This window comes from Telopea speciosissima, chromosome 2, assembly GCF_018873765.1.
Source record: "Telopea speciosissima isolate NSW1024214 ecotype Mountain lineage chromosome 2, Tspe_v1, whole genome shotgun sequence".
NCBI lineage: Eukaryota > Viridiplantae > Streptophyta > Magnoliopsida > Proteales > Proteaceae > Telopea > Telopea speciosissima.
Window position 1 is genome coordinate 59,756,741 of NC_057917.1, and position 18,403 is coordinate 59,775,143.

General features: G+C 40.8%; 1 protein-coding gene across 1 annotated transcript; it reads right to left on the reverse strand.

The window, feature by feature from the left end:
- Positions 1-52: 52 nt before the first annotated feature.
- LOC122649938 (F-box protein SKIP28-like) lies at positions 53-16,561 on the reverse strand. The gene is made up of 2 exons (XM_043843203.1): positions 16,054-16,561; positions 53-699 (listed from the first exon to the last, which is right to left on the reverse strand). The coding sequence occupies exons 1-2, from the start codon at positions 16,537-16,539 to the stop codon at positions 70-72; spliced, it is 1,116 nt and encodes a 371-aa protein (XP_043699138.1). The 5' UTR covers positions 16,540-16,561; the 3' UTR covers positions 53-69.
- Positions 16,562-18,403: the final 1,842 nt, after the last annotated feature.

Genomic DNA, 18,403 nt, shown 5'->3' on the forward strand with positions numbered 1-18,403 from the left:
ACTGTATTTATGAAAACCTGTCATGACAAAAGCCACAAAAAGCACTCTGCATACCTATTTCATTCATGTTTAGTAATCCCTCATCATATATTCTTCAAGCTCCAATAACAACCAATCCCGACTTCTTGGAGGGGACATATGACAACTGGCGCATATAAATCCAGTATTGTCTGACAGAAACATTTGGCGATTAGCATGTAGGTTACAATAGGGTCTGTTACAAAGGTTGCATTTCGGGAGCCTTAGCCAGCAGTCTGAACACAAGATATCCCTGCACACAGTATCCCCAAGCTCATCCAACTCGATACATCCACCACACTCATCGCACCTTGGGACACAATGGTAACATCCTCGACATTCAAGCAGTGGGTATTCCCTCTTCCACTTGCAACTCTCCCTTGGGCAGTCATACACCAGATTCACACAGCTGCACTTTGGACAAACATTGACATCAATTGGATGAGTGGCGTCCAAATGGCTTAGTAGAGAAAAGCGTCTGTGATAAAGAAATGATATAGGCTGCTTCAGGTCCTCATTTTGCACCTTGAGACAACTGAGGATAGTTTCAATATGTTGTTTCATTATGCCAAACATACCGTGCAACCTCAGGTCCTTCAAATCTTGATTTTTCTGAGTCAGGATCTTTACTATTGTCACAATGCCATTAGCTGTTAAGCTAGTGCATGCAGGTACATACAGCTGAAGCAAAACACAAACATCAGATCCTTATAATCAGTCTAAGCAAGTCTTACGCAAACTGGGCCTCTGTATAAACCCTGACAGTTGCAGTAGCCTATTGAATTTGGTACTCAAACATAGCAGCCATGTCATGAGTTACATAGGTCAGAAATATAAAACAGGTGTTTGACTGCACATTAAATCACCTGATGAATTACGCATTCCAAATAAACATTAATTTGCACAATTAGTTCACTGCAATAGAAATTCATGTTTAGACAATCAGAACTCTCCTCGTGCAAAAGAGATGTAACTGAGGCTTTTGCTTATAAAGTCATCAAAACGACAGCACTTTAAATAACTGGATGAATCACCCACAATGAGCTTTAAAAGACACTATTAAGATACCAATTCTATATTCAACAGATATATTGATCACCAATTATGACAGGAAAAGATGAGAGAGATAATACAAAGTTTATATAAAAGAAAGCCTGTATATTCTACCAAATTTGCCCACAGTTTTAAATAGAATTGTATGGTGAAACAGGATTTGTGTGAGCAGCCTCATTTAGTTGGGATGAGGCTTAGTTGAGTTGAGTTCACAGACTTCATTGGAAAAGTTAGGAACCAAATACCCTATTTGGATCCAGCCCACATGTCCAGAAAAAAAAAAAACCTCACCTATCAACCTATGAATTGTCAAAATACTAGATGAGTTGGATGTATCAACCATTGACGTGTTGAGAGTTTATGTAATGAGTGTATTTTGGGTTTTTAGTTATTATCTTGTTAGTTACCTTGTATTGAGCTTTTATGTTTTACCTTTTACCTCCCTAGGGAAACCATTGACGTGTTGAGAGTTTATGTAATGAGTGTATTTTGGGCTTTTAGTTATTATCTTGTTAGTTACCTTGTATTGAGCTTTTATGTTTTACCTTTTACCTCCCTAGGGATTTGTATGTAATTTCCATCATCTTATGTTAATGAAGCAATATAGGGGAGAGTGATTATAACTCTCTCCACAAGTTTGCCCTCATCTAACTCTTCTCTCCTTCTCTTTCTCCTCTCATCATCTTCCTCCTTTATTCCTATTTCTCTCTCACCTTGATCATTGCTCATTTCCAACTTGGTATCAGAGCCACAAAGGTTTGAGAGTCAACTAGGAGATCCCTCTTTCTTTGTGCCTCTCTTGGAACACCCTAGAAAAGTAAAGGGGTCCAATAAGGGCTGTACCATGTAAGAAGATACAAGATCTTATGGTGTTCTCTTATCACCTAGAAGACACATTGGAAGAAGATTAGCAGCCGTGAAGATCGATTGGGGAAAAAGAAGAAATACTAAGGTTACCGCCAGCTGGTTTTCTCCCTTACTCATTTCTCTCTCATTTGGCCTCCGTTGTGAGTGAGGCCAAGGTCGTTGGAATCGCCCAAGAGTATGCTTCACTTCACCCATTGCCCCAGACGATGAAAGAATGAGTGGGTGGAATACAACTCATTCTCCCACAGCCTGAAGTTACCGTCAGCTTATCTGTTTTTTGCATTTTTTCTCATCCGAAGTGCTAGTGTGGTACTCTCGGCTGCTGGACTTTGGTGAGTTACATTATTTAGGTTGTATGAGTTGAGTCAGTTGACATGGGATAATATTCTACATTGAAATGCACATGTGATTTGAGTTTCTTCAAGTTTTGTAGTTTGCCCTCTTGCTGGATTTTTTTTTTCCCCTGAGAACTGGGAAGGAGTGTGTACTTCCTTTAGGTGTGTTCTTACATCATGTCCAAGGTCAGTGGACCCTTGGAAGCTTCGGCTGGTGGTTCAAGTGGTGTTAACCCCAGTCCGGTTGCATTTGAAAACCGCAATACTCAGATATCCATTGTGAAGTTGGACAGCAACAACTACTTGGATTGGTCACATTCAGTGAAGTCATCCCTGCAGAGTCAACGGAAGTTAGGGTACATTATTGGTACCATCATTGCTCCTCAATTAAGTGATCCAGCATATCCGAAATGGGAAACCGAGAACTCAACGTTATGACTTGATTGATTTTCTCTATGAACCCTGAGATTGCCAAGAGGTTTATGAGAAAGGAGACTGCCAAGGACATTTAGGACAGTGTTTGCAAGACTTTTGACCGAGTGGGTGACTCGCTCCTTCAAAAGGTCATCACAATGAAATAAGGAGATAGGACTATCTCGGAGTATTATAATGCTGCTATTAGTCTCTAGGAGGCGTATGATCATTATTGGGATCTTCAGTTGTCAAATACCGAGGACAAAGCAAAGGTGTATAGGACTTTTGAAAAGGAGCGTGTCTGATTCTTCTTGGTGGACTGAACTCGGACTATGAGCCAATCCGGGTGCAAATCTTGGGCCGGCCATCCCTACCATCCTTGGATGAAGTATGTAGTTACTTGCAGAGTGAGGAGACAAGAAGAGTTGCCATGGAAACTGTACCGTCCCTTGAGAGATCTGCTCTCACCCCTAGTTCCCAAAGAGATTGGCGTGGTGGACGAAGAGGCCAAGGAAAACCCTAGATGTGATCACTGTGGGAAATCTTGGCACACTAGAGAGAGGTGTTGGGTGCTTTATGGTCGTCCCCCTAGTGTGCATGGTGGATCTACTGGTATGCGTGGCGGCAGGGGAGGGGGAGCTAGGGCACACACCATGATGGCTGAGATAGAGCCTATGGGGTATTCACCTGGACTACAACTAGATCATGGTTCTCTCTCACGGGAAGATATTACAGCCTTTCGTCGCATCATGTTAATTGGGCAGCTCCCCTTCCACACCTACAGTGCCTAACACATAAGCTTTACCTTGCAAGCCTCCACATCAACTCCTTCCACTTCCTCTTCTTGGATCATTGACTCTAGAGCCACCGATCACATAACTGCTATGTCTCAGTGTTATGACTCTTATTTTGTGTGCTTTGGTAGAGACAAGATTAGGGTCGTTGATGGTTCCCTTTTCCTTTATTCTAGCAAAGGTATTGTTCAAGTTACTTCCTTTATTTCACTTGACTCTGTTCTTCATGTCCCTAACTTTGCCACTAATCCCTTGTCTGTGAGTCACTTGACCAAATCCTTGAACTGTTGAGTCACTTTTTCCCCTCTCATTGTCTATTTTAGGATTTGGTGACAAAGAGGATTATTGGCAGTGGACATAAGGAGAAGGGGTTCCACTTACTTGAACCCAGGACACCGTTTTTGCCTACTACTTAGTCTTGTGTGTATGGGCGTACTAACAATATTAATGTTGACTCTGTGATACTTTGGCATCAACGCTTGGGCCATCTCCCTTTTGGTGTTATGAAAAAAACAATTGCCCCACTTGTTTTCTTCCATTGCTACTTCCCATGTATTTTAATGTGAACCTTGTTTATTTGTTAAATATTGTTGTTCTTCTTATCCTTGTCATGGCAATAGATCCATTGTTCCCTTTTATGCATACAGATGTTTTGGGGCTCCGCTCACACTACTTTCTTGTTTGGCTTTTGTTATTTTGTCTCTTTTGTTGATGATTGTTCCCGTACCACTTGGACCTTCTTGATGAAGCACAAGAGTTATGTTTATGATGCTTTCAGAAAATTCTACCAAATGATTTCCACTCAATTTAATGCTAGAATTAAATTGTTCGTTTTGATGAGAGAGAGAGGGGGGGGGGGGGAGTATATGTATGGTGGGCTCCAAAACTTTTTTTACTGATAATGACACTATCCATCAACTTGCATGTTTTGACACGTCCCGAAAGAATGGGATGGATAAGAGGAAAAATCGTCATCTATTGGAAGTCACTAGGAGTTTGCTAGTTGGCATGCATGTCCTTAAGACCTTTTGGTCTGATGCCCTTCTTCTTGCTACCTTTCTAGTCAACCGCATGCCTACTAAACTTCTTGGCTCCAAATCTCCTTTGGACATTCTGACCCCTTAGACCTCTTCCTTCCCTCTTCCACTCAAGGTGTTTGGGTGTGTCTGCTATACTCATGTTAATAAGTCTGCTCGGACTAAACTTGACCCCAAGGCTCTCATATGCCTTTTCCTTGGCTATTCCCCCTCTACCAAAAGGTACAAATGCTACCACCCTCCTCTCGGTGGTGTCTTCTCTCCAAAGATATTACCTTCTTTGAATCTGTGTCTTCCTTTACTCCTCACGAGCACCGACTTTAGGGGGAGAAAAATAGAAGTGAAGAGGCTGTTGATGTCATCCCGTTTATTCCACCTTTGCTTATTCATCCTTTTATGTTTGATGTTCGGAAACACAAGGAGGTGGATGCTGTTGATGCTCTTGATTGTTCAGGGGGAGTTGATAATGAGAAGGAGTTACTTGTTTACTAAAGAAAGGAAAAGAAAACTTGCCAAGAGTCCTCTTTGGATCTACATCCTAAGATCCACCTTCCTCAGCTAGGTAACACACCTTCTTCTTTTGAGTTAGATCTTCCCATTGCTATTCGTAAAAGGAAGAGAGCTTGTACTAATCCTATAGCCCAGTTTGTTTCCTATGATACTATTTCTCCTACAGATATTGCCTTTTCTGTTGCTCTTACCTCCACTTCCATTCCCAAGAATGTTACTCAGGCCATATTTGACCCAAAGTGGAAGGAAGCCATGTCTAAGGAAATGATGGAACTTGAGAAGAATTGTACCTGAAAATTGATTTATCTTCCCAAGGGGAGAGTTCCGATTGGATATATATGGGTTTACTCAATCAAGTACCTATCTGATGGCACTTCTCGAGAGGTATATTGCCAGGTTGGTGGCCAAAGGATATAGTCAGGTATATGGGATTAACTATCAGGAGACATTTGCTCTTGTGGCTAAACACAATTCCATAAGAGTCCTATTATCATTGGCGGCCAATAAAGATTGGCCATTGTACTAGCTTGATGTGAAGAACGCGTTCCTCCTTGGTGACTTGGAAGAAGAAGTGTACATACACACTCCTCTAGGCTTCAAGTTTCCCTCAATCGAAGGGGAAGTCTGTCTCTTCAAGAAAGCATTATATGACCACAAACAATCTCCTAAGGCGTGGTTTGAGAGGTTTAGGCAAGCTATCCTGAAGAACGGGTATTCCCAGAGCTGAGCTAACCATACTTTATTTACCCGACGAGGTAATGGTACTACCACAACCTTGATTGTTTATGTGGATGATATTATGGTGACAGAATGATAGGGCTGAGATAAACAGGTTGAAGTCCTACTAGGCCCAACAATTTGAGATCAAGGATCTTGGACCCTTGAAAAATACTTCTTGGGATCGAATCTCATGGTCACCAAAGGGAATAAATACTTGTCAAAGGAAGCTTATGTTGGTCTTGTTACAGGAGATAGGAATGTTGGGTTGTAAACCAACAAACTCTCCTTTAAGCAACACAAGCTTCCTTTGATAGGTATTTATTCCCTTTGGCGACTGTGAGACTTCAATCCCCAAGAAGTATTTCAAGGGTATCATTTGGTGACCCTTGAAATACTTCTTGGGGATTGAAGTCTCATGGTCACCAAAGGGAATAAATACCTGTCAAAGGAAGCTTATGTTGGGCTTATTACAAGAGCCTTCTCCCAAAATCACAAGTTGGGAGAAGACTGTGGTCCATCTCTTATTGATGTAGGGAAGTACCAGAGACTTGTGGGGAAGCTATTCTTCCTCTCCTTGACTCATCCAGACATCACTTGTGCAGTTGGGGTGGTAAGCTGGTTTATGCATAACCCCCAAGAGTGGACATTTGGATATTGTTTATTGCATCCTCAGATAGAATTCATCCCCAGGGAAAGGACTATTACATGATAGACACAACAACCTGAAGATAGAGGGCTACACTAATGTCGATTGGGCTGGTTCAATTTCTAATAGATGGTCTATATCAGGCTATTGTACTTTAGTGGATGGTAACTTGGTTAAATGGAGGAGCAAGAAACAACTTATGGTAGCCTGATCCAGTTCAGAGGCAAAGTTTAGGGCTATAGTTCATGGAGTATGTTAACTCCTGTGGTTGAGACGGCTGGTCCAAGAGTTGGTGTTTGATACTGAGGCATCTATGCGGCTCTATTGTGATAACAAGGCTGCCATCAGTATAGCTCACAATCCTGTGCAACATGATCGGACCAAACATATTGAGGAAGATTGACTTTGACTATATTTGCACCCCTTTTGTGAGGATAGGCAACCAGTTGGCTGACATCTTCACCAAAGGGCTCAATTCTCATCAGTTTAGTACACTTCTATGCAAGCAGGGAATGCATGATGTTTATTCTCCAGCTTGAGAGGGAGCTCAGAGTTTATGTAATGAGGGCATTTAGTTATTATCTTGGTAGTTAGCTTGTATTAAGCTTTTATGTTTTTACCTTTTTCCTCCCTAGGGAGTTGTATGTAATTTCCATTATCTTATGGTAATGAAGCAATATAGGGGTGAGTGCTTACAACTCTCTCCACAAGTTTGCACTCATCTAACTCTTCTCTCCTTCTCTTTCTCCTCTCACCATCTTCCTCCTTGTTCCTACTTCTCTCTCTTACCTTGATTATTGCTTATTTCCAACTTGCCGCTATCAACCCAGCCAATTTTGTTCTAAACAGTGATAGAGTAAACTGTTAATACAAAATTCGGGAAAAAATGTAGTAGAAGATAGTTTATGGGTTGGTGCACACAGATGGACATGCACATGCAGGCTGGACACACACTCACACTCCCTACCAACATATGTAGGGGCAATATCTGCTGCCGCTATAATTCCTTTAACCTTTCAAAAAAAATAAAAAAATATGAAATGATATGTATATTTGTCGCAAAGCCAGGTTCAAGACACCACAAACATGCAACAATAGAGAAACAACAAACCAGACCAATTGTAAATATCAATAAACACAAGATTGGCAAAAGAGAAACTTAAATACCAACTACAAGTATGTGACAAACAAAAACTAGGTGAAGGCAGATAGAATTGTGAGTATGAGGAGAAACTTAGTAACTCTGGCATGAGATGTCCTACTGTCCTTGACAAGATTTTAAATTTCGACAAAATTCTTAGAATTTTGAAATTTTATTCCAGTTGAGAAGTATGCAGAATGAGATTTATGCAGTATAAGTAAATATATTTCTTACAGCCCAAAGGAAGTAGATTGAGAATAATTAGCAACAGTTAGATATTAAAAGAGGATAGCAAACATGGAGAAATAATTGGAAAGATAAAGAAGAAATTGTTATTGCCCATTATTTTTCATTTTACCTTGAACCTCAAACTCCAGTCAAATCTTGGAAAGAATTCAATTTGAATCTGATGGGAACCTAAGTAAAAACTCAGATTTAATAAGCCATTCAATTAAACTCCTACCTCTGGGTGTGCTACAATGCTACCTGATTCTGCAGGAAGAACAACACTCTACCTGTAACATACAAAACCTGAAGCCTACCTTACACTGTTACACATGCCATCGTGTAGTAACAAGGGTCTTCACATTATCTAAAAGCCGAAGAAAATCAATCACTACCTGTTACCAAAACCAGAACTGAATTAAGACTTGAATGACCAGAATCGATAATCCAGCCCCTTATTTATAATTACCTCAAATCATAGCCAAAGTATGAATCCCCCCTAATCCTATTCCTATTAGGAATTCCCACTCCAATTAGGAATCCCAAATAGAGATTGGATAGGGAGAAAAATACAGAAAAGAAAATAAAAAGTAAACATAAATCAACTAACATAAAAGGACTAAATTACCCCTACCGGGTAAAGTAGTCAATCTCAACACTCCCCCTCAAGTTGGAGCAAGGATGTCGATCATGCCCAACTTGACTAAATTGGGATGAAACAATTTCCTAGACAATCTCTTGGTGAAGATATCAGTAAGTTGATCAGCAGATGTCACAAAGGGAATGCAAAGCAACCCATCTTCTAACTTCTCTTTGATGAAATGCCTATCCACCTCAACATGTTTGGTATGATCATGCTGTACTGGGTTGTGTGCTATGCTGATTACAGCCTTGTTGTCGTAGTACAACATCATAGGAAGACGAATAGGAACACCAAGATCTTGTAGCAAACCTTTAAGCCAGAGTAACTCACAAATACCTTGTGCCATAGCTCGAAACTCAGCTTCGGCACTAGAACGAGTAACTACATTTACTTCTTGCTATGCCAGGTAACAAGATTTCCACCTACAAAGGAGCAATACCCACAAATAGAGTTGCGATCTGCAAAACCAGCCCAATCAGCATCAGTGTATGCTTCTATCCATAGATGACCATGTGTACACAGAAGAATTCCTTTTCCAAGAGCTGACTTCAAATAGTGCAAGATACGAAGAACAGCCTCCATATGAGAAGAGTAGGGATCATGCATAAACTGGCTCACAATACTCACGGCGACAGCATTGTCAGGACGAGTGTGTGACAGATAAATCAGCTTCCCTACAAGTCTTTGGTACCGGCCTTTATCAACAGGCTCACCCTCTTTCTCCTTGAGTCGAACAGTAGGGTCCATAGGAGTATCTGAAGGATGGCAGCCTAACAACTCGGTTTCAGCCAATAAGTCTAGGACATACTTCCTCTGGGAGAGAAAAATGCCTTTAGAAGATCTGGCCCAGGAAGGTCTTCAACCGTCTGATCTCATCACCATCATTGCCAATAACCACTATATCATCAACGTAGACTATAAGAACAGTGAGTTTTTCACCAGCCCTCTTTATAAAAAGTGTGTGATCAGCATTACCCTGCTTATAGGCCACAGAAATCATGGCCTTGTGGAACCGGCCAAACCATGCTCGAGGTGATTGCTTCAGCCCATAAAGTGCACGCTTCAGCCTATACACTTTTCCTTGGTTTCTGTCGTAAGAGGACCCTGGTGGAATGTCCATATACACCTCCTCATCCAATGCTCCATTTAGGAAGGCATTTTTTACATCTAGCTGCTGCAAATCCCATCCAAGGTTGACTGCACAAGATAATAACACACGAACAGTATTTAACTTTGCAACAGGTGCAAAAGTTTCCTGGTAATCAATGCCGTATGTCTGAGTGAACCCCTTGGCCACGAGTCGTGTTTTATACCTATCCACAATGCCATCTACCTTCTGTTTCACCACAAACACCCATTTACATCCAACGGTTTTCTTCCCAGGTGTAAGAACCACAAGCTCCCATGTGTTATTTTTCTTCAAGGCTTCCATTTCTTCCATCATAGCTGCCTTCCACTTTCCATCTGATAGAGCTTCCTGCCAATTGTTAGGAATACGAACAGAAGAAAAAGAGGAAACAAAAGCACGAAAGGATGGGAAAAGGGAATCATAAGAAACAACATGAGATATGGGATGCTGAGTGCAAGTTCTGACACCTTTGCGAAGAGCAATAGGTAATTCAGGAGAAGGAACATTACCAGGTGGAGAGGCAGGTTTTGGATCCGGGTTCGGCAATTGGATGGGTATTGGAGCAACAGTTGATTGAACCTGCTTATGTTTCCTTGCATAGGTCTTCACAGTACTGTCATCAATCCTCCTTTGAAATTCACTAATAGTCCTCTGGATAGGAGTCTGGACCGGGGTAGATTGCTCCCCCTAAATAGAAATAGTCTCCCTCTATATAGAAACCTCTCCCCCTGACTCAGGGGGAGTACTAGGGGCAGGCCGAACTGGTTCAGACTCGTGGTAAACAGACTGAAGTGGAGGTGGAGAGTTAATAGTCAACACATCTTCACTAACACTCTCCCCCTAAAGAGGTGGGGACACAAAATATGGAACACTTTCATGAAAGACAGCATCCATGCTGACAAAAGTCCTGCTGGATGGAGGGTAATAACATTTGTACCCCTTCTGTGTAGCAGAGTAACCCAAGAAAATGCAGCGGAGACTACGTGGGTCAAGTTTACCAGGGGACCTTGTATCCCTGGCATAACAAACGCAGCCAAATACCTCAGGTGGGACTATAAAGGAAGAAGAGCCAAGTAATAGCTCAATAGGGGCTTTGGAATGAAGAACCCGACTGGGCAGCCTATTTAATTAATAGGCTGCAGTAAGGACAGCATCCCCCCAATAAAGGGAAGGGACATTGCGAGCAAACATAAGAGCCCTAGCCACCTCCAAGAGGTAGCGGTTTTTCGTCTCAGCCACACCATTTTGGGCTGGAGTGTTGACACAACTGGTCTGATGGAGAATTCCATGGGCAGCAAGGTATTTTTGGAACTGAACTTCCATATACTCTTTCCCATTATCACTCCTCAAAATTGAAGAGTAGCATTGAATTGGGTCTTAACCAACTGATGAAAGTGCTGAAAACATAAAAAAACTTCATTTTTTGTGTGCATAAGGTAGACCCAAGTGAACCTAAAATAGTAGTTAATAAAAGTGGCATACCACCGATGTCCAGACAGGAAAGCTTTCCTACTAGGACCCCACACATCAGTATGAACAACATGAAATAAGGAAGAGGATCTTTTATTAGAAATAGGATAATTTGAACGTGTCTGTCTAGCCAAGACACAAGGCTCACAAAAAAAATCTTCCTTATTACAGTCTTTAACTAATGTTGGAAATAAAGTTGATAAAGTACCTAAAGGGGGATGGCCTAGCCTAGAGTGCCATTTGTGTAATTCATAAGAGAAAGATGCCAACGGTAAAGCCTGGGTAGGTGTAGGATCTCCATCAAGCAGGTACAATCTGCCATGCACTTTACCCGATCCAATCGTCTTCCCCGAGTCCAGTTCCTGAAAAACACAATGAGTGGGAAAAAAAGTCACTTTACAATTCAGGGATTTGGTGATACTGCTAATGGAAAGAAGGTTAGTTGTAAATTTAGGAATATGCAACATAGATGACAGTGTAATAGAAGGAGAACAACCAATGGATCCTTTCCCTGAGATGGAGGAGAGGGACCCATCAACAATTTTGACTTTATCCTTACCAAAAGCAGGAGAATATGTACTAAAAAGGCTGGAAGAACCTGTCATGTGATCAGTAGCACCGGAGTCTATGATCCATGGAGTGGAAACTACTGATACACAATGACCAACAAAGGAAATACCTGTATGGGCAAAGAAGGAACCTGAATTGGCAACAGACGTAGTAGAGGCAGCGAATGTGTTCAGCATACGCCGAAGAGCCTATAGTTCTTCCTGGGAGAAACCGATGTCAGCAGTGGGAGTTGGAGCTACACTTTCAGTGTGATTGGCTTTGTTTTTAGACTTAGCATGACCACATTTGGCCTCAAAATCAGCAGTCTTCCCATGTAATTTCCAATACTGAGCCTTAGTGTGATATGGTTTGTGGCAATGCTCACACTTCACAGGCTCTTTGGTAGTAGCAATAGTAGCAACACTGTCAGATGAAGGAACAGGGGTGGAGCCAGCAGTCTGTAAGGCTGATCTCTCAACTTTGGGAGTAATCAGCATGGCAGCCCTTCATGTCTCTCCACTGTGAACATAAGAAAAAGTCTCTTCTAAGGTGGGGAAAGGAACCCGACCAAGGACTTGTACTCGAATAGGATCATAATCATCATTAAGACCAGCCAGGAAATCATAGACCCGAAATTGATCAACATAAGAGTGATAGGCAGTAATGTCAGCAGTAGTAGTAGGTTGAAACCGAGCATAATGGTCCAATTGCTGCCATAAACATTTGAGGGCAGCATAGTACTTAGTGACAGACATCTCCTTCTGAGTAGTATTTTGGAGTGTCTTCCTGATTTCATAAACCTGAGCACCACTACCTGATCGACCATAAGTTCCCTTGACGGCAGTCCATATCTGAGTAGCAGTGTCAACGAGGAGATACTGACTAGAGAGGTCAGTGGTCATAGAATTCAAAACAAACGACATCACCATAGCATCGTTGGCAGCCCATTTAGTACGGGTAGCACCCTCTTCAGTAGGCTGTTTGGTGGTGCCAGTAAGATGGCCAGTGAGTCCCCTACCAGCCACGGTCAAGGACAATGATCTGGCCCAAATTAAATAATTTGTACCATCAAGTTTAATGGCAGCAGCATAGGGAAGAAAGTCATTCCTAGTCTGACCATCTCCTCCAGAAGTAGCAGTTGTCATCTCTGAGTCACCCATAATTCAGCCAAGCAGGAATCGATCCAATAATGAAGAAGAATCAGATCTTCAAAAAACTGCAGTAGATGAGGCTGATAAGCAGGTCGAGTGTAGCAATGTGATAGGGAAACAGTCCCTCAAAAAATCTCCCCAAGCAAGTAGCCCAAAAACTGAAATCGATATAATGTCAGGGTTCTTTTAAAACCCTGACAGTTGAGATCGATAAGAGAAGAGAGGGGTTGGAACTTGAAGGTCTTCAAAATATGCTGATGTAGCAGTGATAGGTGCTGTCCAGAGGTCTTCCAGCAGTGCTCCAAGATGAACAATCAACCTTCCATTCGATAGGGTTGATTTTCCAAAAAAAACCAAGAGCAGTCCAAAATTGCAAGTAGATGCAGGCAGCAGCTATCGAACAGAATTTAGGGTATAAAAGTTGAGGTGAGATGGAGGGCAGCAACTAGATCATAATGTGATCACCTCATTAGTGCTGCCCTTGAAGGATAGAAGAGATCAAGGAAGGGAGAAGAAGAAAGAGAAGAGAAATCGACGGAGAAGGGTAGTGGAGAAGATCGATGGAGGGGGAAGGTCTTGGAAAAACCCTGGATCAGAGAAGAAGGCTTTGATACCATGTTAAAAAAAACAAAACTGAATTAAGACTTGAATGACCAGAATCGATCATCCAGCCCCTTATTTATAATTACCTCAAATCATAGCCAAAGTATGAATCCCCCCTAGTCTTATTCCTATTAGGAATTCCCACTCCAATTAGGAATCCCAAATAGAGATCGGAAAGGGAGAAAAATATAGAAAAGAAAATAACAGAAAAGAAAATAAAAAGTAAACATAAATCAACTAACATAAAAGGACTAAATTACCCCTATCGGGTAAAGTAGTCAATCTCAACACTACCAAATACTATGCAATCGGAAACAGAAAGATATGAGAAAACGACACCTTTGAGCTGCTTCCCATATGACAATTCTGGGCTCTCCTAATATGGAAGCCTGAATTAACTCATCACTTAAACATGACAGAACCTGGAGTGAATTTTTGAAACTAGCACTCTTTGTTCCAACCTTGTAGACTTCTATTACTTTTCCACTTAGAAACTGTTTTCCACAATCAATCCACTTGCAATATTGTGCAATTGCAAAGTATAAAGTTTGCCTGCACGTAACACATGATGGGAGCACCTCCTTACATTTACTTGTGTACCACCATGGTGATCAAGAAAAGAGAGGTATTGTTCATCCCTAATTTTCTTCTCTTTCCAAGTATTAGGCCAACCGGAAAAAGAGTCATAGCCTGGTACAAGTCCAACTTTTGGTCCTTGAAAGGGTGGGCTGGAGACTGTCCTAACATTCAGCATTCTTGCACAAAGCGGCTACCATGGTTTGTTCCCACTGGCAGCACAAGCTTTTACCATGACACCACGAAAAGGCCCCTTCTTTCCAAGCAAGAGGGGACCGGAAAAAATAAGTGGGAAGTAATTTAACATAAAATCAAGCCAGTGTGTATTCAGTTATGAAGGAAATCTAAAGAAATAAGTTAAGGGTTGAGACACTCCCTACTAGTCCACCTAAATATGAAACCGAGGTTCAAGGTTTCGGTTTCGAGCCTGTTTTCAACTAGGCTCGAAACTGAAATATTTAGTGGAAACCAGGCTCGATACCGAAATATTTTGCAAAACTGCGAAATTTCGGTCCGGTTGCTGGTTTCAATGATGATTTTGAGCCCCAAATGGCCAAATTAGTGCTCAAAACTGCTAGGAATTCCTAATTTAGGCCCCTTAAACATAGTAGAACCCTTAGATTGTAAAAAACACAAATACAAAATGACAGTTTGACTTTGGACCCTAGGTTGGTAGTGTACGCAGCACATTGTACAATATTGTATACACGAAATTTAGTACGAGAACACACATAATTCAATTAAAACAACTAAAATATGCTTTAGGAATGAATAAACATAAAATTAGAAACTATATCATAATTATCAAATGTTATGTATGGTTCATTACAAAGACATGGGAGTTATTTGGCCAAAAATCACAAAAACTAAGGTTTTCTATAAAGTTTCCCTCTTTGGAGTCGAAACTAGCGAAATGATACCAAACTCGAAACATGGTTGAAATTTCATCAAAACTGCGAAATTTCGATCGAAACAATGCATTTTATACAAAGGGTTTGACCGAAACAACACCGAAATCCGAAACATGGTTGAAATTTTACCGAAACTGCAAAATTACGATCAAAACATTGCAGTTCTTCAGTACCGCAAGTTGTTTCATTTTGACAGCCTGTGAAACTAAAATATTTCGCTTGGTTTCACGAAATTTCGTTGAAATCTTGTATCATGTATGAAACCCAAATTGAATAAGTCACTATTAAAAGCTTGCTCCAAATTCTCAGTAAGTACTTGAGTAACAAAAAAAATGAGCATAGGAGGAGGTGATGTGGATGAATTAAGGTGTCCCTTGGACTACCCAAGGAGATGGAAGCCTTCAAATGCATACAAGAAACAACAACAAACTCAGCCTTGTCCCAACTAAATGGAGTCGGCTACATGGATGCTTGCAAAACAAAATAGGGAAACTAAGGTTCGCACAAAAGTAGAAAACTAAAAGTAAAAGGAATGAAGAAATGAAAAAATGAGACATGAGAAGTGAGAAATGAAAAATGAAAGTAAGAGGAAAGAGACACAACCTAGGAAGTCAGGAAAATCTCATCTAAATGGGGTCGGCAACATGTATCCTTGCCCTCCAATAAGCTCTATTCGAGGTCATACTTGGTACAAGACCCAGACTACGCATGTCATTCCTCGCAACCTCTTCTATGGTCATTTTAGGTCTGCCCCTAGCTCTTTTAGCTCCTTCAATTGGATCAAATCACTCCTCCTTAAAGGGGCGTCCCCAGACCTTTGTTGAACATGGTCATACCACCTCAAATGACATTCTCGGAACTTGTCATTGATCGGGGAAACTCCCAAATCAGCTCAAATATGTTCATTTCTTACTTTATCCTTCCTATTTTTGCCACTCATCCATCTTAACATCCTCATCTCTGCTATACATAGCTTCTCTGTATGACACTTCTTAATTGCATTGATCGGGGCAACTCCCAAAAGCCTTTAAATGCATCATCTTTTAAAATTCCGTATGCATTCTAGGTGGACACTTTCTGAATCGAGCTTGACCTTAACAAAATAAATCTTACAGGAAATGATCAATCATATCTTATGAACTACAAACTCCATAGTAACTAATTCCCAACGAACTAAAAGAAGCCACCGTAAATCCGACCACAATAGAAAGTACAAACAGAAAACCAAAACCACAAGAGCTTCTTGTTTCGAAGTGCATACCTTGTTGATACGAGGGTTTCTCACTATTACCCTCTGCAGTCCATCATCTGTTATCTCTCCACAACTACTCAGAAACAAAGTTCTCAATCTGCCATGCGCCTTAGACGTAATCTTCAACAGGGCATCATTGGAAAGACGGTAACTCAAAGGTGGTTCGACGACGATATCCAGCCAAAGCAACAAATCGTTATTAACGGCGTCTCTGAGCGATTTACAGACCCCCATCATTAAAAGGCGTTCCCGTAATTGTAGGTAAGCGAGGACCAAGAACAGAACTTCGTGGGGTTCCCCTGGTTCGACGGCTTCTTCTATATGAGCTGGAAGGAAGCAAAGATCTTCAATCAATTCCTCAGCGGTGAAAATACCCATAGAAATCAATAAGAAAACAACAACAACAAACTTAGTATCACTACCATTTTCAGATTGAGAATCGTAGAGAGTCTCAATTTCATGGTTTTCCTTTTCATCAAATTGAGGACTCTCCATGAAGTGTAGAATCAACACTTGATGAAAATATATGAATTTGATTCTCTTTTTTTATTTTTTATCAGAAGAGATATACGAACATTGAAGCTGAAAAGCTTCGATTTGCCTCTGAAGAATTGTTCACGGTGAAGATTAGTGAATCTTGATAAAAATGATTAGAAGAGGAAGCCTAAAAGGATAAGAAAACAGAGAGAGAGAGAGAGAGAGAAATGACAGAGCTCATAACACTGAAAGAGGAATACGGATCATGGGTTTAGGCCAGGGTTTTAAAACAACGGGTATCTATTTCAGGCCCGCACCGGGAAAACCCGAAACCAGCCCAGCCCGTTTAGTAAAGCTTAGTCCGGCCCCAACAACAGTCTGTTGTTCCGGTGCAAGGGTTCAGCCCGACGGTCATCCAACTGATTAATAGCCCGACCCAGCCGATATGTTTATAACCCGTTTATAGTCCATTTTGTTTAGCCCGGCATGTTTAATGTCCGTTTATGCCCTGTTTATAGTCCCCATTTAGAGATAAATGTGTCATGAACCCGTCTAAGACCCGACCGAAGGCCGTTTAGCCCGATTAAGTACTGATACCTAACCGACCATTTAAACAGGACCATGCCTAGCATATGAGGCCAGATTACTTAAATGGGCTGGTCATGAAGGGAAGAAACCAGGGTACAGCCCGACATGTTTACAGCTTGTTTGTAGTCCATTTTGTTTAGCCCGGCACATTTAAAGTCCATTTATGCCCCGTTTATAGTCCCCATTTAAAGATAAATGTGTCATTAACCCGCTTAAGGCCCGACCGAAGGCCGTTTAACCCAATTAAGTACTGATACCTAACCGACTGTTTAAACAGGACCATGCCTAACATATGAGGCTAGATTACTTAAATGGGCTGGTGATGAAGGGAAGAAACCAGAACCGAATCATTAAATAGTTTTTATCGTTTCAGTTTTGTTGCTAATCGAGCTACCAGTTCAAATTAATAGTTTTGGATCCAATTGGGAATGAATCTATTTTTTAAGTTCAATAAAGAAATGCTTCTAAACTTGAACCACGAAATTTGACCCAAATTGTGCTAGACTAACCTATTTTTTAATCGATTCCGATTGGTTTTAACTGGTTCAAAATTAACGGTTTATTGCTTGAAAATTAAACCACATCATTAATACGGTTTCTCTTTTTAAGACCAATCTGAACCGATTAATAAATGATTATCGGTGCAAGCTTAAATAAATAGATTCGGTTTCAGTATGCAATTCACACCCTTACTGACAGTTTCTGTTTTGACTGCATCTATCTTGAATGTGTTTCCAATTTGGATTATTGACTTTGACATTTTCCTTCACCGGTTGAATAGGAAGAATCTCTCGTCCACTGGTGATGAATTCTTGTTCTGTCAACAAACTCCGCAGCTATTGATGCATTAGAAAATACTCATTCGGAAAGTTCCATCCACATGTAAAGTTTTAATTTACATGTAAATGGACTTGGTCATATAGTAAAGAAAGGTTTTGAAAATTCAGTAAAAAGAATTACAAAATAATATACAAAAATACAAAGGAAAGACCCAATACACAATGTGGCCAATCCAAGTACATACAATAATTCTTATCCTTTTATTTTCAGCTAAGGGTTCAACCCGTTGAATTCTAGCCATTCGGTTCAGTTCGAGATGGCCAACATAGAAACCAAAATCGAACCCTTGCATTCAGTTCACATTCTTGAAATCGTAATCGAACTGTTTTTAATTCAGTTCAGCCATTCGCTCCATTTCAACCATTCTTCTCTAATTTTTTGTCATATTTCATTCAATCTGGCCATTCGATTCGGTTTGAAATTGCATTTGATTTACATTCATGAAATAAAACTG

Coding starts and splice junctions, on each gene's coding strand:
- LOC122649938 (XM_043843203.1), bottom strand. CDS start 16,539: ATGGAGAGTCCTCAATTTGATGAAAAGGAAAACCATGAAATTGAGACT. Junction 700..16,053: donor GAAACCCTCGTATCAACAAG/GTATGCACTTCG, acceptor GTTTTGCTTCAG/CTGTATGTACCTGCATGCAC.